The 24,915-nt window shown below is 34.4% G+C and overlaps 2 protein-coding genes and 1 long non-coding RNA gene across 6 annotated transcripts in view; 1 reads left to right on the forward strand and 2 right to left on the reverse strand.

The window, feature by feature from the left end:
* The first annotated feature begins 222 nt into the window (after positions 1 to 222).
* Positions 223 to 2,533, forward strand: LOC143260777 (THAP domain-containing protein 2-like). 2 transcript variants are annotated; one of them, XM_076527376.1, is made up of 3 exons: positions 223 to 435; positions 534 to 791; positions 2,130 to 2,533. In XM_076527376.1, exons 1-3 carry the CDS (start codon positions 365 to 367, stop codon positions 2,269 to 2,271), a joined length of 471 nt encoding a protein of 156 aa, XP_076383491.1. In that variant the 5' UTR covers positions 223 to 364; the 3' UTR covers positions 2,272 to 2,533. The 2 variants fall into 2 exon arrangements, with proteins under 2 accessions (XP_076383491.1, XP_076383492.1); XM_076527377.1 differs by lacking the exon at positions 2,130 to 2,533 and adding an exon at positions 962 to 1,144.
* Positions 1,163 to 2,134, reverse strand: LOC143260780 (uncharacterized). Its single transcript, XR_013035061.1, has 2 exons — positions 1,822 to 2,134; positions 1,163 to 1,542 (listed from the first exon to the last, which is right to left on the reverse strand). It is a non-coding gene; the product is annotated as an uncharacterized LOC143260780 (long non-coding RNA).
* Positions 2,534 to 4,507: 1,974 nt separating the features above from the next.
* The window catches only part of nuf (rab11 family-interacting protein nuf), a 33,162-nt gene continuing 12,754 nt past the window's right edge, over positions 4,508 to 24,915 (reverse strand). For all 3 annotated transcript variants that reach the window (XM_076527363.1, XM_076527365.1, XM_076527364.1), the window contains exons 5-11: positions 21,628 to 21,666; positions 19,859 to 19,976; positions 5,962 to 6,126; positions 5,437 to 5,806; positions 5,205 to 5,350; positions 4,946 to 4,996; positions 4,508 to 4,858 (exon numbers count right to left, since the gene is read on the reverse strand). In XM_076527363.1, coding sequence (XP_076383478.1) covers positions 4,736 to 4,858; positions 4,946 to 4,996; positions 5,205 to 5,350; positions 5,437 to 5,806; positions 5,962 to 6,126; positions 19,859 to 19,976; positions 21,628 to 21,666 — 1,012 coding nt within the window. In that variant the 3' untranslated portion in view covers positions 4,508 to 4,735. The remainder of the gene's footprint in view (positions 4,859 to 4,945; positions 4,997 to 5,204; positions 5,351 to 5,436; positions 5,807 to 5,961; positions 6,127 to 19,858; positions 19,977 to 21,627; positions 21,667 to 24,915) is intronic.

Consider the following 24,915-nt stretch of genomic DNA (forward strand, 5'->3'; position numbering starts at 1 on the left):
ATATTTACATGATGGCAAAAACGTCATTAACATAATTTATAAACTTAATCGACGTTTAAAAATTGTCGATAAAATAGAAAACATTAATTATCTACATCTGCTACAAGATTTCAATAGTGGTGCCATCTAACGTTGATTGTGTAATACAAAATGAGTAAAACCATAGACGAGATATTTGTAGATTGGACATCATATGCAGTTCCACGTTACGAGCAGACAAACTGCCCTGCGTCACACTGGATGATGATACAAAATGGCTGACATGGCATCAAACTTCAAACTTCAAAACATCAAACCACTACAAATCTGATGATATCAATGAACGTGAAACTGCGTAGAGTTTTGAAGTACATAGCTATTAAGAATGGGGCTAATCTGTTGCTTTAAAGACTGCAAAGAAAAGCAAAATAGCGATGAGAAGATATCTTTCCATCAGTAAGTAGTATTTCATTATTCTTACTGTTGGATATTAACTAGATAGAATATTGACGAAATGAAAATGTAATGTTTCTAAAATAAAAAAAAAATTATAGATTCCCTAATGATCCAGAATTAAGAAAACAATGGATACAAGCAGTACAACGTGAGAACTTTAAGCCTTCATCTCAAACGAAAGTGTGTTCAAAACATTTTGCAAATGATTGCTTTATACAAAGTGGTTGGAGCTCGAGAAGGACATTAAAACCCGATGCTGTCCCAGACACTATATTAGATGAACCTGATATCCATTATATAGAAGGGCTACATCCAGTCAATGTTGTATGGATTAAATCAAATGATACAAGAGCAAGGTTAACTTTCATAATCAATATTTGAACTGTCGTTTCTGATAAATGATAATAATAATGGATTGCAAATTATGCTTTAAATTTTAATTTACCACAGCACAAAGTACCGTAATATTTTTAATTCGTGTTATGTCATTGTAATTTTTTTTAACAAAGAAAATGAATTTGAAAAGGATGGTGTACATAGAGTTAATGGTAACCAAGAAAATGTATCACCAAAAGCATCTTTAAGAAGAAAGCGGAAGGCGACTTTAAAGATTGTAGTACAACAGAGGATAAAGGCAATTATATGCGCATTATGAATAAAACATTAACACAAAAAAATAAACAAATTATATCGTTACAGGAAAAAAACAGATATCTCACTAAAAAAGTTAATGTCCTACAATCTTTATTGAAAAAACGAAGAAGTAATCAAAGCCTTAATGAAAATATTTCTGTAATACATACTATCGGTATGTATAAGTATCACTAATATGAGCACAAAACATGTTTTGCTAAATATACATTTTAGTCTTTTGTTTGTAATTGATACATGGACTAAGTAATATCTTTTCTTGATGTGATCAAAAAGTTCTATTACTATAAATTAATAGATCTAAGTGTAGTTTTAACAAATATTCAATTCTGTTTACATTTGCAACTTGTTGCTATATTTTAGCCTATTTTTCATGTACAAATTCTTTTTGCAGGGAAAGTTTAGTTCGAACGTTGACCGCTACGTGGTTATAGTATTCCTATGCTCGTGATGAACCTATATTTAAAAAAATAAGAAGATATAATTATAAGGATATATAAAATGAATCGGATGCGAGGAATTATTAGAAATATTTTGGGACAAAAAGTATTAATTTGAGATAACTAGTTTCCAAAATTCTTAACGTTATTTTTTATACATACGCAAAAGATACTACTACACACATAACTAATGCTAAAGGGAACATAATTACAACTGCGATTACGAACACGGCCGCAGCACGATCCACGATTACGATTTACGATAAGGGATTATAAAGTTAGGCACACGGCTTACGATTACGGTTTACTACTTTGCCGTGCGATTACTGGACTTATTGTATACAGTTGTACTGTCTTCTTGTATTGTATTTTGTATGCGTCAATGTTTGTCGTCGCTGTTACTGGTTTTCGTAATGCCATTTCAGTCACTGTCAATTTCAACTTCAACTTCAACGTGAACATTAACTTCAACGACAATTTCAATTTCAATCACAGTTCCAATTTCATTTTCAATTTCAAATTCAGATTCTATTTCAATTTTAGTTTCAGTATCAATGTCACTTTCAATTTCAAATTCGGTTTCATTTTTAATTTCAATTTCAGTTGCCACGATTCTCATCTGGTATTAGTTAAACCGTCATTAGTGTTACTGGCGAAGGTTGTCGATTTCGGAGAGACCTACGAAGTCACAACACCGTTCGGTGCTCGCATACTCCCATGTGTGAGACACACGCGACGTACGTGAGCGCCGCGATATAAACATTGCGTCATTGCTAATACGACCGACGGGTGTTAGATGCTGGTGGGGATTAGAAAATTACCAGAAGAAGTGCCGGAGAAGGAAGAGGAAAAGAAATGGAAGAATATGGAAAGGTCGTCGATGTCGGACCCCGTCAATTAGGATCATAACAGTTGAAATGATGTCAAACAACTTATATATTTGTTTATTGTTTATTAAAGTGGAAAAATGTCATTATTATCAAGAATTATAATCTGGATAAAATTAATATACTTTACTATTATTTGCGTTTCATGTAAAATCTCTGTCCAAACAACAATTATGAATAACTTAAGCACAATTGAGATACAAGATAGACCCAACGCCCTACATATTGTCATATGACTACAGTCTATCACTACGTCACAAATCTATTTTGTATGATAAAGTTTCAACTGACATAACAATACATTGGATGTTAGGTATATACCATACCTGCAAATGCATATAACTTTTTATCATGTTCATTATTTTATTATCTCTCTTTAGAAAGGTATAAAAAGAATCAATATTTCATTTCACTATATAATTCTTTAAAATTTAAACAAATTTTTCAGTATTCTCCTCTTTTAATTTAGACAATATTCCAAAGCGTTATTATTTAATTGAAATTATTGTTATTATGTTATATTTAATTGAAATAATTATTATTTAATTCGAGCTAAGCAATTGCCAAATTCACACTTTGATACGCAACTCATTTTAAATTATTCTGGACAGTGAATTTAGATAGGATTTACTAAAATTGATAATGTGTAATTATTATGCACATTTCTTACACTGTAACGTCCGAACATCAGCGCAGAGGTCGACACAATATGCGCCGCATATTGCACTTGCTGCATCACTCAAACATTTAATATGTTAACAGTTAATAATATTACATTGCGAAAATATTACTATAACATTTTTCTAATTTTTAAAGTACTTAATAATTCCTAATGGTTTGGTATTTAGTGCCATTATTCGTTAATGCATTATAATTGCACCATTTTCATTTTGCCTTCCTTCCTTTTAATCTGGTTATCAAATGTCAGACGAGCAAGAAATGAAAAATCGAGTGATGAATTATTGTTTCACCGAAATAAATATTATTGTCGCGTAGGTCACTAAACATCTCGTTAGATAAACTATTGCATTGAAGATAAATAGACCATAATTATTTATAATAAAAATGAGCAAATCGATATCGAAACCACAATAACTTATGATACCAATTGCGTTGCTATACGATCACGCGATTACATATTAAAATTATAATAGATTAATGGATGATACAAAAGCATTACCAGCATTGCGGATCTTGGCGCTGCAAGGATAGGACGTAACAATATTATTCAGTATAAATTTCTAGAATAAACTGTAAACTATAATGCAAATATTTAACCGGCCACTGTCTCTGTGTAAAAGATGTGTATAATTGAAGTAAAACGATGGCAGTGAGGACATCAAAATAATTATGTATGTCGCTAAAATTTTAAGTTCGCATGGACGGAAATGATTTCCCATGTAGTATCTGTATAGGTGCTGTATGACAAAGTTATTCGTATAACCTTACGGATGAATGTTTCAACAAAGAAGTGTAATGTACAACTGCCTCGAACAATTAACACGTTGCGGTCCTACAACGACATTTGGCCGTATTTTGCGGTCTGCAGACTTCACGCATTTGTCACGACTATTTCTTCCAATGTCCATGAAATAAATTTAGTGACTTTATTGGGATTCTTCCAAGTTACTCCTTCCGAGATATGCTGCAGCATTTTCCAAAGTCACTATATTTATTCCACAAACAGTAGTGTGGTAGCTGAGAGATTCTAAGTCGTCACAGTTTGGTAACAATACTATACATACATTGTTAATTTAATGTAATGTTAAATAGGACGTACTTGCTATAATTAAAAATATCGTTGCTTGGTAACCTTAAAAGAATTATAGAGACATAATTAAGTAGCTTGATAGAAATGTAAAAATGCATTATAAAATAACTCGCATTTGCTGTCCTTGTAGTAATGCAAAATTGTATATCAAATGTTCTTTCAATGAGTATCACATGCAAGAAAAATATTTAAATATATACTTCACGAAATTCACGACATTAAATGAAAATAATTAGGAAAATTACTTATACTTGCAACAATCGATTAAAACACAACTATTGTTATTAAACACACACTAAAACTAAAAGAAGCATACGCAAACATTCAAATTTATCGCATTTATTGGAAAAAATGTAAATTTTATGATAAAATAAATTCAAGTACTCTGATTTAACTAGTTTTCATATCGGAGTTTACATCTAATAAAAGATATGGCTAAGTACGTAATACAATTTTTACGTAATTGAACCGGAGAGCGCTACAGTTCATTGTGGACCACGGACCGCAATGTGTTTACATTAAATACAATCACCGACTATTTATGAAATAGTTCAGTGTGTTTGCTTTACTTCTAATAATTGAGGATAATTTTCTACTATATTCAATAAGATTCCTTCGATGTATGCTCTTAATTGAGTGTTGACTTCTTGCTGTTCCTTTAAAGCTTGTTTCATCTGTAACAAATCATTCTGGATAGACTCGGAGCAACTAATTTAATTAAAGAAAATATAAATATAATATAATATAAAATAAATACATACTTCAGATATGCTACATAGATCACGATAATCTGCTGGAATCTGCCCGTCCATCTACAATGAAATTCAAATAAGATGGAACATTAAAAAACACTTAACGAAGAAGTTACAATTATTTTAAAACTGGAGACTAGATTACAAAATCAATAGAAGTTTAATATTACACAATTCAAAGGTCATGGGATCTTTCAGAGTTTCATCTCATCAATGTATAAAATCTATTTTATACATTGCTGAACATAAAATCACGAATGTAACGTACTTGATCCTGATTGATGCCGGCTAATAATTCTACCGCAAGACTAGGTCCTTTTTCAGCATTACTGTTACAAGGGTTTAACGTTAAGAGTTCACGGCCTGCCTGCAGAGCCGCTGCAGCTTGCAATTCATCCCTCGATTCTTCTAGACCTGAGAAAATGTTCAATAATTTTTTTTTAATTTTTTACAATGATTTAATTTATTGCAATGATCAATTCTATCGATAATATCATTACTTTTATTATGCGTCTGTAATTGTGCCACTTGTTGAAGTAATTCATCTATTCTTTGCTGGTCTTCTACTCTCATTGCAAGTTCTTCTTTAGCAGCTTCTAGCTGATGGTGAGTCTCGTTTGCCCGACTTATGGCCTGACGTTCGTTTTCCCGCGCAGTCTTAGTTTCCATCCGAGAATCCTCAAGATCATTTTCCAACCGATTTTTCTCTGTCTTCACTTTTTCCAATTGTTCCCGTAACCTTCCTATTTCGTCTCTTAAACTAGACCTTTCATGTTCGATTGCTTGAAATTTTATATTATAATTTTCTATTTGCAATTGCCGCTCGCGATCTAAGCGGTTCGCCCATTCTCTGTGCCTTCTTTGCTCCGCCTAGAAAAATATTGTTCGTCATGTTAATTTTATTATTGATAAATGTAGCTCAAGCTATTATGTATTATGTATGACAAATTAGTCTAATTGGATAGACAGACAGCCATGTGAACGTAATGATTTACCGACGGAATAAACATCGAAGTCGAACATACTTGCAGCCTTTCCTCGTTCCTCGTTTCAGCATCTTTCGCCGCCTCCTCCAACATTAGTATTCTCGCCTGCAACGTAGCATTTTCCTGCTTCGCTCTTGCATAGCGTTCTTCGCCGACCGATTGAGTATCCACTAAAGCATGCATTTGTTCCTGCATCAATTGGACCTGAAAACACAATAGATTCATCAAGCATTGATCACATCAATTTCCGAAATGCATTATGCAAATTCTTCGTTCATTTTTAAAAAATTAGCTTTTACACGTCCTTGTGTACATCGAATTTCACAAGTATTCGTAAAATCTAATAAAACTTTGAATTTACGGGATTTTTCAGAATGATAGTTCGGCGATCAACGCGGTAAAAATCTGTTTTAAAAATATAGTGAGGCGCCGCACACAACTTTCGCATTTCTCGTCACGTGTAACTGTCCCTTTTTATCTCTACTTCTTTTTCGATCTGGCATAATACCAGCTAAATAAACATTCCTCGATTACCTCGAGTCTACAAATTAATTAAAATCATGTTAATGCGTTTACTTTTGTGACCCTTGAAAACTTCGTGCGGAAATACGACGGAGTACTGACGAACGTATCTACGAATACTTTCCGTTCAGAAACTTGCGCACGCGACTATACATTCCGAAGGTTTGTTCTCAGTGGCTCTCACTCGTAAAATATCAGCTTAATGTTATGGCTTTTCTGCTGAAATAAAATATCAAGCTCGAAAGATTTAAAGGCTTGAGTCCTCTTCTATATAGATTTCCGTTGAATCAAAGTTAGACACCCGAAATTCTTCAGCGCTTATCTTTCGATGTTTTTCACACATATTCAGAAATCTAAATCAGGCGCTAAGCTGCAAGGACATGTACACTACCGCTCAAAAGTATGACGAATTATAAAATTATAAAATTACCAAATCCTCTTATAAATTTATGGTACTCTAGTAGTATTTACGTTCGATTATAGAATTTTAAATATTTAAAAGTTTAAAATATTCCACGTTGTCTTTGATTTTGAAGCGTGCGTGAGGTATAATATTTATTGAATATAACAGCATAATTAAACAAATACAATTATAATCAAAAAGAGACTTAAGTTCGATACAGTCCCAAGGTGTCTATAATTAGTTCGTATGAATCAATGAGCACCACTGTTCCCAACGTTGGAATACTAAACATAAATACACAAGCAACACATGACATTACTACTACTATAAAGATGAATCAATATCCTTTTTGCCACGAATGACTTAATTTAAAATACACAAAATTCTCTAATTAAAGATTTAACATCTTATCAAACATCCTTCAAAGCTTAAAATTGAAAACGTAATCTTACAGCACTGCTGTTTTATGTACACAAGTATTGATTAAAATACAGAGTATAATACTTATTGAACTTGTTATAAATACTGCTGGGTAAATTTAACGAAATTATTTTCTCAGCACTGCAATTATCTGCTCTTTTATTATCAAACAGTTCAAATTAAGTCGAGGTTTCCTAATACTTGATTGCTGTAATTGATTACGTACATTTAAAAAAGGAATGTTGTTTACTTTGCATAGCATACATCTAGAGCTCCAAATCGAACTCGTTCGAACAAGGTACAGTGCGTCGTAAAAGTATCTATATGCTCAGTTTCTTGAAGACAACTTTCTGCGAGGAAAATACAGAAATCGTCTTTTCCTTTTATATTATTTTCGAACGGACCAACCGGCAGTCTCTTTAAACATCGTTCAAATAAAACTGTACCGTTATATTTGTAAGAATCTATTCACTTAAAATGCAATTTCTCAAAAACCGATGTTTAAATTCACTTACATAAACTTACGGATTATCGCATGCAAAAAGAAATTCATAATCGTTGTACAGTGCATACAACGTGCGCAGACACATATATCGGTTTTGCATACAATGTACCGCTAAGAACAACACGTTGCATCGACGCATTGACAAGTTATGTTCAATGAACCGAGTCTAAGAAATACTTGTGTGACCAAGTGTACACCGATTCCCACGCGATACCATTTGCGTTCGAGCGAAAGCAATTTAAGACCGTGACGTTAACCATTCAAAGAAAATCGCCACTGACTTTAGATAAAAGACTCGACCTGGCTTACTTGCTCGGTAAGTCGAGGACCACGGCGACGGGGTAGACGACTAAGGCGAGTAGGGGGTATCTGTCCGATAAATTGAAACTGTCCTTCCCACAAGTCGTACTCGAGGCCGGCACCAGGTCCAGGAGACTGCCCCTCCCCGGATGTTATTCGACCGTCGTGATCAGGATCGTGATCAGGATCATGATCAGGATCATGATTGTGATCGTGATCGTTATCGAGATCATGATCGGACCGTTCGACCGGACTGGTGTCCGTTCGCTCGTCGTAAACGTTCAAATCCATTTTCTATATTCGCTATCTGTCACGTCACGCCCGTGTCGGGTAGAACCGTCATCCTCCTCGGCTAGACGCAGCTCGAACACCGAGTATTATTCCGTTAGAACGACGTGCAAGCACGCCGCGGTCGTCGGTCCTCGCTTATCCATATCCCTGTACCCGCACAACGCACACTGTCGCACTAACCTAACCTCGAAAATTCGTGCATTCCCCGGTAGAACCGCGGTGCTTGACGTTCGAACGACCGGATAATCGAAACTGAATGAACAGAGGGAGAAAGAGAGCCACAACAGTCGGTGTACTTCCGTTTCTTCGGGCGTACTTCGAACATAATCGTTCGTCTCGATCGCCCGCTGTAAACTGGGAGTAGCCGCGAGGCTATTTGTGCACTCCGTATACTGCGTATCGACTAACTCCGCGGCGAATTCACGTATATCGCGCCGCCTCTTATATCGAACAAAGTCTGTAACCGGCCACCCCTACGCGTGCTTCGTAAATCCAGTTAGAAAGCTCGGAAAGCTTCCAGGCCTTTGTCTGCTCACCACAGCCAATTAGCCAATTAAGATTCCCTATATCTTCGCCATCTGTGTCTTTTTTCACTGCAATCGTTGCAGCAATGGACGAAACTAAAAGAGCTGAAACGTTAGCTGCGATAGCCTATATTTAAAAATGTTCGGAATGAACCGCGGTTTTTAAAACCATTTTCACTTTTGATGTATGTGTATATCAATTCTTTTTAAATATTGAACATGGATGCTCACTGTATGCACTTTGAATACTTTTAGAACATTAGTACGTTTCTTTTCATCCTTAATTTTCACTGAATAACATACCATCTTTAAAATAGAGAAAATAAATTTTTAAAAACGATGAACAATTTTTTTAATTCTTAATTTAAAGGTACAATATTGTGAAAACTTTCTCTAAAAGATATATCAACAAGTATAACGAAAATCAAAACTCACGTCTTGAAACATCAGATTGAACTATAATCCGGGATCTACTTCAGATATATTACACAGAAAATATATTTTAAATAATTTCAGATACATATTAATTTTGTTACCTACGTTCTCAAAATCCATGTCAAAATCCAATCATGTTAACCGATTAATTTAAGAAATATGAATTTCAAAAATAAAATTTTTATTTTTGTTTATTATCCCAAACAATTGCAATTTTGGAAAAAAATTTGTTGGCCATTATCTAGTAAACTAACATCTCAAAAAATTTAGATTGCTTAACGCAACTGTGAAAAAGTTATTGCGTTTTAATAGTTGTATGAATACTTTTTACACAGACTGTACATTCGTCATACTGTGCATCAGTCGAATACGTGGAACTTTATTTGCATTCGAGTACAGTCAACCGAAGTCAAAATCGCACATAAAATAAAAAAAACACTGTAGTCGATTTTGAAAATATCTCAAAATTGTTTTAAATTAGAAATATTTTTTAAAGTCCTCGTTCGTAAAGGGTGGTTTTTATTTGTCTAATGTTTAGGAGAAAGCTAATCTGCAATTGGCAGTTGTTTGTAAATGTATTCTAAACAGAAGTGTCCTGATGGCGTTCAATTACTGCGATGTGACATCGGCTATTATATCACGGCAAAGCGATGTAATGCATACGTTATGTACTGTATTTAAATTTGATAGCGGTAATCAGACAATTATTCTGTTTTAATCAGCGATGTAAGCGATAATTTCTGTACATGCCAGACGCTAATACACGCCCCGATATCAACTTGCAGCGTCTGTGCTATGTTATTAAATGTGAATGTAGAACCATATTACAGTTTATGTTCTTATTGACACAACAATTTTATGCATCTTTAAAACACATTTATTTAAAAACTTTCTTTTTTAGAAAATTTGTTTATGGCTTTAGTAATTAATAATCAATACTGGGCAATGTAACATCTTGTTTTAAAGTAGAAATTTAATATTTTCATTGTTTTTTATTCATAAGTTCTACCAAAGCGATAAGCACTTTCTTTCCAAATAACAGATAACTACAAAACTATTTATTACTAATATTCCTGACTTGTGAGTCAACTACTTGCAAGAACATTGCTATCGCTAAACTTACTGAATTTGTTTCAAAATATATTTATTAATTAATATTGTATCATCGACAAGAATAAAATGCAACGTGATGAATACATCGAAAGAAATGCGAAACTAATTTTTCAATGAAAATAAATTGTGTAGAACCATATGTCGAATAATATAATAATATAATAATATAATGTGCAGAAATACCGTGCAAGATGAAAATGCTTGATATTATTTCTTGTGTCTTAATTAATTTCCGTTATGACCTGGAAGGTAGCCATTCTTTGTAGTAATCGTATCCAAGATATGCGATCACAACGAGAATAATCACAAAACTTAAGAAAGACCAGCCGCCCCATTCAAGGAAACTTCCTGATGCTGCTTTGACACAGGTCATATTTTGCCACCTGTTTTCTCAAATTTTTATTCGACCTGCGTTTAGAAGGATAGACCAGAACCGAAAATTTCACTAATAATTTCATTTGTATGTGTACGAATAATTTTGTTCCTTGACATATTTTTCTTTATTTTATACTATAGCGATATTCTGATGTTTCTTTATCGATGACACGGTTACTCTGAACCATCCTTCCATTAAAGTTATGTGCATACGTTCGCGTGTTAATCATAATGAGCGATTTACAAAAAATATCAGATTTAAGAGAACTCTTTTTAACACTAGAACTACCAAGTCCTAAACGTGATTAATGTATATATTGTTTTATAACAATGACAAGATTGGATTTGCTCAAACTTCATACGATTTTTGTGTGTAAACAAAGTTTATCAAACAAATTCTCATAAAAACTATAAATTCAACAGAAAATAAATTCAAATGAAAAATTTGGAAACCCGTCACTTTTCCTGGTTTGGTAGTTCCAGTGTAAAAAAAAAGTTTAAAAAGAAGGTGTCGCGTCATGTGAAACAGATTATTTTATTAGGTTACAAGATTTTACGTTTTTGATAGAAAATTAATATGGACATCACATTTTTATGGACATTTTTACATTAACATTAGCGGAGAACTGTTTATTTGCTAATAGATGTATATCCCATAAACTCGAGTAGGCGTTTATAACACGTTTAACATACTGATTTCGATAGTTCTAATCTCGATATTCAAACCTTTTTCACGTTTGTCATAGCCAAATCTGTAATAAATATTTTACCGAGTGGAATATCGTTCGATACGAAAATATACAGGATATTTCATAACATTGTAATGTGTTAACATAAAGAACGAATTGATCTACTAAGGGCGCGCACGTGATTGGTCACTCGATAAGTGAAAGTCCCTTTTCTCACTTATCGAACGGCCAAGAAATTACACACTCGCGCGTATGAATTAATAACTCCAACAATTTATTTATATCTCATTTTGACATTGTTACCGATAAATAAAGAACTAGGTAAAAATCGCAGTCTATGTAAACCCAATTTTATTCGCAATTAATATAGCAATATTTTATTCATATATTATCTGTTAATTAGTGTATTCTTCTATAGCTTTACATCCACTGGTATTTCGTTAATGCTTCAAAATAATAAACACTTTATCTACCAGCAATAGAAGTGTGCAAACCCGCCCGAGTCTCGGGAACCCGAAGTTCGGGACGGGTCGGAAAGAATCGGGCGAAATCGGTCGGTTTCGGGCGGTCTCGGTCTCTACTCATGAATAATATATCTAACGTAACAATATTCATACATAGAAACCGAGACTGCCCGTGACCGCCCGAGATCACCCGAGAACCGAGCACAGTCCCGAAATTTTCGGGACCTAAAACGCTCGAGATCTCGAAATCTCCAACAATGAAATGTACAGTAAATTCTCCCTAATTGACTCTCAGCTTGGAAACAAAAATGAGCAATTTGATTCGAAGTGGAGGTATTTGTTTATAGTTTTTATAGCTGTCAAATTGTCCATTTCTGTGCACAAACTGAGGGTCAATTAGAGAGAATTCACTGTATCGGATTCTCGCACACGCTTGACCAGTTTTCTAATAGCTGTATTTTTGCAAGTGAAGATCAACAACTAACAATTTCTTTAAAAATTGTTCAAAAACTATAACGATCTCATCCAAAATCCATCAAATTAATTAGATTAATATAATATAACAAATTCTTTCGAAGTCATTATTCGAAACAAAATTATCAAGTTTCTTTCAGACATATTCCAATCATTGCGAGGCCTTCTAATAGGCTTCGGGCAAATAAAGCGAGCAAATGTTATCAATGAAGAACCATAGAAGATTCGATGCTACAAGAACCACCGAGATCTCCGAAGATCGCGTGTACGAATTAATCAAACTAATTTAATCGCAGCAGTTCTCATGTCGAGCCGCCGATTTCTACTGCCGCCACGTTCCATGAAACATCCTGTACGAATGTGCTTACTTCTCCGTAATCCAATCAGCAGCTGGTAATTGCACAACGATTTAATTCAGTAGCCGCGTTAATTAACGTGTTCCCTTTTACTTTCGCAACGTTTCGAATTTCTGGTATCCATGAATCCAAGCATCGCGGAGCTGCGTATCGTCACAGACGCGAGTCTTCGATCTCGTTCCTCGATCCGTTGATATAGTTTCCAGAACCGATTTACGTGCCGGTCGAACGCGTTAGGTCCGAGTCTGTCGTCTCGGTGCCAACGCTGACTCTTTTCGTTCCCGAAATCTCAATGATACCTTGGTTCGGGGTCTCGTACATTCGAGGCTCGCAAATCGATTCGTGATCGTCCTCGCAGCCCTGGCACGAAATGTATTCACCGTCGCTCGGGAAAACGATAAACTCCGCCGGGTAATTCTGTTTCGCGTCCCTTTTCGTCTTCCAGGTCTACAGGTTCAAAAAGACGACCTTTCTGTTAGCGGCCCGGCTACGCAGCGTGTCGTTACCGTTTTACCGATTATCGCCCTGGATGTGAAAAACGGTCGTGCGCTTTACTTTTCGCCGATAGCAGATTCAATTCGCGTGGGAGTTTCGGTGAGACGCGTCTCACGGACTGGGTTTGCGACACGGACCTTTGGGAAACGGGGATTTCGATACCAGAGACGCAGACTTTCTCCAATCAGTAGACTGCGCGCATCTTTATGCGAAATACAGTAAATTCTCCGTAATTGATACTCGGCTTGGAAACAAAAATAGACAATTTGGAAAGAGGAGATACGATCGTTCGAGCTTGTGGCTCGTTTTTATAGTTATTGACAATCGGCGACTATAAAATCGAACGAGGCTCGAATAATCGTGTCTCGTCTTCCCAAATTGTCAATTATTGTGTACACGTTGAGCATCAATTGAGCCGTTTATTTTGAAAGTGGCATAAGTCACTTTACCGTAATGAAAAGTGGTGATTTTTTAAAGTTTATACGAAATTATTTATACTGAGAAAAATATCAGTATCCTGAGATAACGAATACAAGTAAATCTTCTCGAAAGTTAGCATCCATATTTTTAAACGTGTTAAATATATCGACTTAAAAACAAAGTGACTTATGCCACTTTCAAAATAAACGGCTCAATTAGAAAGAATTTACTAAAAACACTGCCTGTATCATAGAGTATCATAGAGTCTAAGATACAGACAATTTTTGTCTTATACCATATACAGGGCGATTCACTGAATGCTGTATCTTTGTTTTAAACGAATGTTTACACAGCGTTAAATTTTATAATATTATATATATATATGTATTATAAAATATATTATAAAATTTATATATAATATGTCATAAAAAATGTCATTATCGAAACCAATACTATAAAATTTATATATAATATATATATTATATATATATAATATATATATATATAATATATATTATATATAATTTTATAATATTATTTATATATATTATATATAAATTTTATAATATTGGTTTCGATAATGACATTTTTTCAAAAGATTATTCAAACTATTCATTTTTCGATAATATTATCCTAACACTTTTTTACGCAGAATAAAGAAAGAATTCGATACATGCGAAAACAATTTTTTTAAATTTTATTCAACAAAACCATTTTGAAAAACGTCGATGATCTTTACACGACCTTTACGCGTCCACCTACGGAAAAGCTATTTATTTCACATTACGACCCCTTTAAGATCATTCGTCTTTCTCCTCTAACATTTGATTCGAACCAAAACGTAGATATAACTTGTTACTGTTCCGCGAATCACTCTGTATACTACCAGACATGGCCTGTGTATTGGAAATCCAAGAATCCGGTGAAGCAAAGGTAACGGACCACGCGTGACGTCACACATGGAAAAAGATAATCTCGAAATGGTTATCAGGACAGACCGACCGTGTCCAATCGATAGGTGTAAACGCATGATTTCAATGTAATGTCGAAGTAAGTAAATCATTTTCTATCATCATCCGCGTGTATTTGTATTTTTACTATTTATTTAAGTTAAACCGAGTTTCAAGAAAATAATTAGCCGGACACTTCTTCCAGAATGATCTCAATATCTCAACGACGAATTCAAACGAACTTCGCAAAATTATGATCTCCAAGATATTGAAATTAAATGAATAATAATATAATAATATACCATCTCATCGATTTACGCAAACAAGAAAATCAGTTTTTTAACTAACCGGTCCATGAGAAGTAATGTTGATAACAGTAACAAAAGGATCGACAATATCAAAACATGAGATTCTTTAGCGTCTCGATCGGGCGATAAAGAGAGACGAACGTGTCAACATCATGCATTGTTTCCGTTGTGTTCGGAAGCTACGTGGTCGCGTCATTCTGAGAACAATGACTAGCGCCGACGACTATCATTGTGGTTATCTTACGTGGGGCGGGCGGCAGGGGGAGGGGGCAACGGCGAATAATGAACGACAATTAGAGGGACCTCTCCTAGTACGGGACACAAGGATCTTTGCCTCTTGAATATATAAAATTATACCTGCTTTCTAGATCTGTCCTTCCACTAAATAACGTTGACGATCCTAAATGACATTTCGAAGAAATTACATTCGTAAAAATGACAAAGGCAGCAAAGATTTAGAAATACAGAATTTAAAATTCTAAGAGAACTATTAAAACACGATCAGGGCTAGAATTCGAATTTATTAAAAGCAGAAACAAGCTTTTATTTAACTTCGATTTCTTGCATTCGATGTACGAATAATTTACATTTCGCACAAAAAAAGTCCACGATCTAAACATTAATCCGATTAGATCCTTTAGTGGAATAATTAATTTTTCAATTATAAATCAAATATAAAATCGTTTCGTCGTGTTCCATTTGTTACAACTACACCGCGATTTTATACATCTACGACAGAAACGACTAAATCCGATTGCAACCGGTGCAACATTTACAGAATTTGAACATACAGCTGTATATTGTTTAACTCGTTAAAATTAATAAGGAAAGGAATATATGGTCTGTGTAGCTCCTGCAACTTGCCAGAGGATTCGCATAAAGAGTCGCAGTCTAATTATAACTGTTCAGTTAATTACAGTGGGAAGATCAAGATGCCTAGAAAAAATACTTTCAAGAATCTGCTCGAAGTAACTTAATAAATAAAATTGCAATCGTTGTCCACCGTACAGTTATTCAGTGAATTCTATTTTCCGAGGATAGATAAAATCCTAGTGTCCGGCGTTAGGTGAATTCCCTCTATAACGAACGAAAATTTACTTGGGGCGATGACGGCGTCAGAATAGGCATCCTCGTATTTGTTCTCCGCCGATATTCGCGTGGTAGTATCCGATAGAGGATTACGCTAACAACGCCCAGCAACAGGAGAACCAGGAGTATAACACTGAACAAGGGCGTGCCCGAGCTTTTCGGATCCTCTGCCGGTGGTTCGTTGCAATAAGGATGCGAATAGTACCCTCCCGAATGATAGTGGCCGTAAGGACTGTAAGGGTTTACTGGGGGATAAGCTACCGGTGGTGGGTAGTATATGTACGGGGGATGATGGTGAACAGGGTGCTGTTGGCGGAACCTCGCGTTCTCCCCGTGAGGATCTTCGGCAGACGATCCCGTGCGCGGTGGAGATCGGCAAGGCGAGTTCGAAGCACACATCTATTGTGCTCACGATCTATGGATCACGTTTTCTTCTGGCGTTTTCGCTGCCGAGGTTGCTCAATTCGACAAAAAAACCACCCTTCCGCGTCAACGGAACGATAATTTCGATGACAACTGTTCCGAATGTTAGGTTAACAGGGGCACCTTCGCTCGACGAGTGTTCAGGGAGCTCCCTTTTCCAAAAACATATCCAGTATACCGAGTGTCTCATTCGCGGAGAATTATTCCTTTCTTTTTTTTGAAAAATTTTTTAATTTCTCGATATCCACAGTATATGCATGAGTGATTAACATGACTGTTTAACACAATGATAACATACATAAAGCTACGATTTTGTGTAAATCGGTCTCTTCGTGTCTGTGTGAGATGTGTTAGTTGGGTAAATTCAATTCTGGTAATTTAACCGGTTTATTTACCGAAAGCCAATTATTAGGATTTTCAATGATTGGGCTGTGTTTAAAGAAAACACGATAATTTTCTTTTCAATAATAATTCTGAAAGCAATTTATTAAATTGCTTCTATTCGATCTTATTTTCAAATGCAGTATAAATTTAAATGCAGGTGAAAGTTGAATGATTGAATTTCCTAAAACGAATCGTATATTTTAGAATGCAGAATGGTCGATGCAGTTTGCCAGCTTCTCTGCAAAAAGAACGCCAAATCGCGTTATGCTAACAGCCACTAATTCAGGAGATATTTTAATTTGAATATCGCATGACGTTCCGCAGTTACCCTCAGCTATCTATAGAATGTACGGTTTACCATAAACGGCTTAGCACTTGTCGAGAATTATAATCTGCATTAGCTAGTTCATTTGAAAATGTATGATTCCATTTCCGAAGGAAAAAAGCACAGTTGGTCTTGAAATCATTTAGAAATAAAACCATTTAGGGTAGACGTGGCGAATTGGATCACTTTTTATTTAATGGTAAAAAGAAAATATTTAGATTTTAGGAATGAGATTTCTTATTACAAATCGATAAGAAATAGACATTTAACGTGAACTTTATCGAAGAAACGTAAAAACAAACTTTCTTTAATAAACGAAAACCAAAAAAGTGAGTAATATCCGATTTGTCTCAAATTCGGGAGTGTGAATAATTATATTTTTAAATTTTACTTAATTAATAACCAGTATAATAAAAATAACAAATTTCCATTTTGATTAATCTACTTAATATTCATTCTTATAATTGTATCAATAATTTTAGTATTATTTTCATTAGAAAATCAATATTTACTTTTACTCCATGTAATTGTTACAAAATCTTTAAAGTTTATCTATATCCTTTTAATTTATTAACTATATTAATAATCATTGACTTATGTACTAATCACGGTATATCTTTCAGTAAAAAGTTGTTTAATAAAATATGAACAATCTTTACGAAAAATCAAAAATTATGATAAATTCAGAATTCAGAAGATTATCTAACTTAAATCCAATTTTAGATATTATTATAAATTCATTAAATAAATTATCTACACCAATAAATATTAATCATTGATGAAATATTGGATCAATTTTAGGGTTATTTTTACTAATATATCTTTGGTACTAAACGTCGTTCGGTAGATTAGGACAGTCTGTCCCAAGCGAGGCGCCTCGTGCAAGGTTCACATTGTGCAAAAACCGCATCCGGGTACAGGTCTCACCCCCGACCGTTTTTACGACTGCATCGTATTTCTACGGTCGTATAATTTTCTTCTTTGTAATTCTAATGTCCACCGTATTCGAGAGTTTACGATAGGCCAGTCGGCCCAAAGGAACAGGAAGAAGCGTCCAGACTTCCTATTGTTAATTAGAATTCCGTATTTCCGTGACCATAAATAACCGAGCTGGAACGTGTCACGTGAAAAGAATACAGGAACACTCCGATGGGTACTTTCAAAAGCCAAAACCTCTGGTCCCGCTATTAGAGAGTCGCATCACGTAGTGGGAGGACAACAGCAGATATTTTTGTCGTTACACAATTACGCTTGTAGCGAATCGGTAAAAAATCATCCGGACAGAGACGCGTTGTAATGAACCCAATTATAATATTTCAACACTTCGTATATATCGGATACCTATCAATAGTTTTGTCAACGATTGTGTTACATAAGGCGACTTGACGACGACTGTGTTACACAAGGCGACGACAACTTCGGGATCCTCTTCGAAATAATAATCCCAAAAGAAATTATTAGATTACGTGAACGATGATGACGACTTGTTGGCGCACAAGTAAAATGACTAGTCTTATTAAGGAATCGTTAGCTGTGTATCACAGATTTGAAAAGCTATGGAACAATTGTTCGTGGGATGTGTTAAGAAGTTCTTGCGAGTTTTAAATGCATAAATATCTGCAGTGCAGACGTTGTTGGCAGTCGTCTCACTATTGCGAATCTTTGTACATTTATTGCAAAAATTGGCAAGAGGGACACAGAACAGTGAAGACATTAGAAGAAGAAAAAGGTGTATTTAGTTCACGCTTTTACGCTTTAACGTTTTATGCGATTGCTGCGGACAATTTTTATTTTACTCAAAGACCCACAATCTGTTCGTCTGTGTTACGAGAAGTACAGAAACTTGGGGTTCGTGTTTCTCAACATTTTCTGACTCGTAGCTTCTTTTGAAAAGTGTTTAGAGTTCAATGCCCTTTTCAAGGTAATGACATCTAACAATAAATATTTCCTTTGAACGATAGAAATACAGTAAATTCTCCCTAATCGACGCTCAGATTGTACACAAAAATGGACAATTTGGGAAGAGGAGATGCGATTAATATTATAGTTTTTATAGTTACCGTTTGTCACTAATTATGCAGGATGTCCTAAAATCATAATACTTCTGGGAAGTGAGGGGTTCCTGAGGACCCCCCCCCCCCCCCTCATTTGTAGTAACTTTTCCCTTAGCGAAAATGTAATCCGCGGCTTTGTTTACGAGTTATTAACGAAAAACACTGACCAATGAGAGGCAAGCTCGGCCGGCGCAAGGCGACCGAGCCAACCAATGAATGAAGCCCAGTTCCGCTCGCCTCTCATTGGTCAGTGTTTTTCGTTAATAACTCGCAAATAAAGCTCGCTCGCGGATTGCATTTTCGCTAAGGAAGAAGTTACTTCGAATGACCTCAGGAACCTTTCATTTTCCGAAAGTACCATAATTTTGGGACACTCTGTAGAAACGAGTCGCAAGACTCGAATAATCGTATCTCATCTTCCCTAATTGTCCATTTTTCTGCACGATCAGAGCGTTAATTAGGGAGAACTTACTGTAAGTAGAAACTGAAGTTTAGAAATCTCCTAGGCCTCTTGAAGGTCTAACGGTACTAGCGCCCACATTGAGAAACTATGCCGTAGATATTTATTGTTAGAAATAGGATATTACAGTAACAGTACACAGAAGAAAATGACTTACTCTATGACTGAGATCAATGACATCTTCTTCGAGGGAGACATCGCTGTACATATCGTCCGCAGGATCACAGTTAGACCCTCTGCCCGAGCTGTTGAAGCTCCCACTCCGATATAGCTGGCTGTAATAACAATAAAAATATAAATTGTAGCTGGATCAAGAGAGAGTAAAGATGGATCAGTGTTGGACAACGTTACACCTCTAAAGTATTTAAACGATTTTCTCGATTTGCATTTGATTTACTCATTTCTATCATAAATAGATAAAATATTACCATGCAAAATCAAAACTGTCTATATCAATTATTTGCTATAAATGCATAAAATCCGCAGTCTAATTTACAAGAAACTGAAAAATCTTTTTCATCGATGATAACCGTTATAGATGAGAAACATTTCTTATTTAAAACTTAAATTCATGAACATTTCTCGTTTTCCTATAGTATCGTAACATTCGTTCGCGTTAAGGAAATTGTTGTACAAAAATTATTCAGCGGCAGTCGATACTGTTAAGGGATATGCATATTTATCGAGTCCATATTTCTCAATCAGTCTACATATTCTCGGATACTCGTAAAAGCATAAAAGGAAATGGGATGTGGAAGTGCGTGTGCAGGCAGCCGATACCCACGCTTTAGAAAGTCTGCGGTCGCTTCGTGTTTCGCGAAAGGATCGACTTGAAAATTACCGGTCGAATAAGGACACCCCGAGAGATCCCTTTCTGCGAATTACGAATTCTTCGTCGGTGAGTTACATCGCAGCTATTGTTATCCCGTGACGTCAATATGCCGGTCTGCGTGCCGACGCAGAATTTTTAGAAAATTCAGCATCTCGAATCAAATTGCATTTTTACTGAATATTGGGTTGTCCGAAACGTGATTTCGTCGACTAAAATTTATTTAATTTCTGCTATTGAAGAGCAGGACTTCTACGAACGTGAGATTTCAAAGTTACCAGAAAATTAACACACATTAAGAAAACAAAGCGGTGACTAAAACGTTAAATAAAATTCACTCCAAATATTAAAATATTGAATATTAATGAATATTATTGAATATTATTGAATATTGAATATTATTGAATATTATTGAATATTGGATATTATTGAATATTGAATATTATTGAATATTGAATATTATTGAATACTGAATATTATTGAATACTGAATATTGAATATTATTGAATACTGAATATTGAATATTATTGAATATTAAAATATTCGATATCATTGAATACTAGAATTTGGAATATTTTTGAATATTAAAATATGTGAAACATTATTCAATAGTAAAATATTGGATACTATAGAATAGTAAAATATCGAATATGATTCAACATTAAAATATTGCAAATTTACAGTAATAACGATATCAGTACTTTTATTGGAATTTAGTCTGCGTTGTGTCAACCGAGAAACAGTGCCATGTAAGTCGTTAATTATTTAACGAGTTAAGAAAACTGTAGATAAAAGTGAATGGTACAAGGAGGAGAATAGGAAAACTTTTTTGTACAAACGTCGTAGAACTAGAGGTAATTCTGTAGTTTGACTTGTAACAGATACGTTATCTGTTCGAGCACCTAATTTTTAAGTGTATTTTACACAGTGAGAACACACCTCGGGCAGAAATTGCTAATTACGAATTATGAATGGTTTCACAAGACGGAATAGCAAATGTTTTCGTTTTTTAAGAACGAACCGACTTACGCAACGTCTCGCATGATACAAGTACTGTTACTATTTATGAAGTCAAACAAGTGATGATTCATTCTTACCTTGCTAATGCATTGGTACTGAGCCTCTTCCTACCGGAACTGAAAACAAAGTGATATGACCGTGAAAATCGAAACGAACTATTGCATAATCAAATTCATGCATCGAAACTACATTCTTGTAAAAACTTAAATAGCTTTAACTCGTTATAGTATTCCATAGTACGTAAAATATTAAAAATGAAAGGTACCGTCATTGTTATAATATTTTTATTCAATATCAAGCCACAATATTTTCAAATGTATGTATTTCAATCTAAGAACACCTGCAACAGTTTCGTGACTCGCCCTAAACATCAAACACTACGCTTTCTATGAGCATAACAGGTGACCTAATATTGTATGTATAGGAATAGCTGTATACATTAGGTCTGCGGTTCTCAGCCAGTTTCGACGCTAATCGAGTTTTGAATGAACTAATAACAAATACTTAGATTCGTATTATTAATTCAACTTTCATGGTTAAATTATCGTACGCAGTGTGCGCTAATTGAACTTATGACAGTGGATTGATTAAAAACTACCACAGATACGACGGAGCTATTTAATGGAAATGAAATGGGAATGAAATGCAGAGAAATCATTTTTGTTTCAAGTTTCATTCAAATATTCGATACTATTATTATGCACTTTTTGTGTCTAACTTAGACAATTAAGTTCAACCTGTATTAATTGAAAATGAGCTTATGCGTGCTTAAACGAAGGTTTATTTAATGAAGAAATTAACTAACAACATTTAACTTATCCAAATATAGGTACAATTATTTACGAGATCGGTGGTTTCGAAAGGGCGTAAGATGCTGAAAAGAGAGTTGAAATGACTCTTTTATATCAAATATGAAAGCTATTATAAAAGGTGAACGGGAAAGCCATATTTGTCGAAGTTGTATCGTTTCTCTAATTCTCTTTTAATTAATAGCAAAATCCTCATACTATTTCTATGATCGTTCGCAATAATTCCATAATAATGTTTTTTGCAACTAGAAATTTAATGTTGCCATGCAGCGAATATGGATTTATGAAACGAATGAGAACCGCTGCACTCGGGCATATGTCGCGCGACATCTGCCAAAGGCGTAAATGTCGCAACTGACGTCGAACCAAAATTAGGTTTCTATAACCGATACGAATGACCGAAGAAAATAGCTGACGGTCAAAATTCATTTTACAAGCGGAAGCGGAGAGCGGAGCCAAGAAGCGACCGTTGGTGACTGTGAAAGATGAGTAACTCGGGTAACAAGGTGATGCCACGTCTGGGAAGGACAGTATAGTCTTTTTAACCTTCCTTCAAGCACTGATTAATTTTAGAATACAGGTATCTCATGCAGAACATGGAACCTAATACAGCTAGGTTCCAAAAGTTAATAAAAACATGCTGTTTCTGTTCGCAATTAATATTCATGAGCAGATGGTTCAGCAGTTTTTGAATTCTCTTTCAAATTTTACTATTCTCTCAATGAAGAGATCTGAATTTTGAAAACACTTGCAATTGTGTTCAACCAAGTTTATTCATTCTTCCGTTAGGTTAAAATTTATCTCTGAATTATTTTGGTTGACCAACGATAACATTTCCATTGAACTTGCTTCGTTTAACTCGTCTATCAATCAAATTTTCAATTACTATGCTATACTAAGAGAAATCTAAACAATCTTTTTCTACACGAAAAATCAGAAAGAAAGTTATTAAATAATGTTACTGTGGACGACGATTTGTTGATACACGATTGTGAAATCATTTGCTATACTACTGAATAATTTATTAAACAATAATTATAAACAATTTTAACTGCAAATTATAAAATGGTCGCCGATATATAATGAATTAAATTCTTTTTCACAGTCCTTTTCAACAGTCCAAAAGATAGCAAGTTCATCATTTTGAATAGTCTTTGTTGGATCGAATGTATTTACTTTGAACGATTTATTTCCCACAATTAACGTTGATACTTTAAATTGTTTAATAGATGAAAATAATACAGTCTAAAATTTTGAAGTATTCCTATGAGTTCGTAACTTCGATTGATTTGTCGCGTATTTTATTCAGTATTAGAATAGAAAGTCTTTTGGTTAAAAAATGATTTAAGCTTGTCGCTAAAAGTAGCACACGCCACATAATATTATTATTTGTACTGTATAACTATTTGTTAATATTACGTAAGTAATGGGTACAACTAAACAAAAAATAATTAAAAACAGATTAGGGAATGATAATGCCAATTATGTTATTTTACATTACTTTATTATCGTATCCAATTTATGTATGTTAATTATTTCGAATAAAAGTTGTAAGTAAGAATCACGACTGAAGTCAGCAAGAACTTGTCTGTGTACCTGATAAATAATTTCTTGGAACTTTGGTAAACGATAAATAACTATTTCGGGTACACCAGGACTCGATAAGGAATTTTTCGAATCGCGAGCTCCGCAGAGTTAAAGTTAGTCATCGGAATAACTGGTAGCAGCTCGAAAGGTCTCCGTTTGAGTCACCGAGCATTCAACCTTCGACTGAAGATTCGAAAATGTAAAAGCGCACTGCAATCAACTTTCTTAGCGTATAAGCAATAGATACTTATTTCAAGTACCAATTTGCGAATAATTCATTCGATGTTAATCCCTTACTTTACGATTTATTCTTAAAGAAACGCACGTGTGCAGACAATTTAATTTAACGCAACCCTAAGCTAGGAGTTATCTCAGAATAAAAATAAAGTATTTCTGTTTTTATTTAATATATTTATATAAATGTGAACACTGCTTCATTTTTAATTTGACAGATTAACGAAGCACTACTGATGTTAAATAAAAATTGAAAAATACACTTTTTGAGTTACAATGAAATTAAAAAAAAAATTCTTAACATAATTAAAATTATTGTGAACAAAATTTACAAACTATTTAAATTTCTTTTTAATATTGTTTATTTTTTAATAATTCATAGAACGTTTATTTTCTTATAATTCATAGAAAAAAAGGTAAGAGAATGTATGAATATCATAATAATATTTGCTAACAGTTAGTTAGTTAGTTTGCTACTGTAAATATTCACGGACAAAACACGTCATTTCCATTTAAGGGGTTAATATCAATGTTGCTTCTAAAATGAAAATAATAAAGTCACGAGGAACGATTTATTATTGTAACTTGTTACTATTAGTCTTGGTCGAAACAAAATATTCTCAAGGCTGGTTCAATACACTCTTAATGGGCGTTATGCGGCGAGTAGGTCAATCGCTAGCCACGCTATAAGCCTCAAGCAATAAATGTCAGCGTCGACTTTATTTTTATACAGCT

The sequence above is a fragment of the Megalopta genalis genome, chromosome 19 (assembly GCF_051020955.1).
Source record: "Megalopta genalis isolate 19385.01 chromosome 19, iyMegGena1_principal, whole genome shotgun sequence".
NCBI lineage: Eukaryota > Metazoa > Arthropoda > Insecta > Hymenoptera > Halictidae > Megalopta > Megalopta genalis.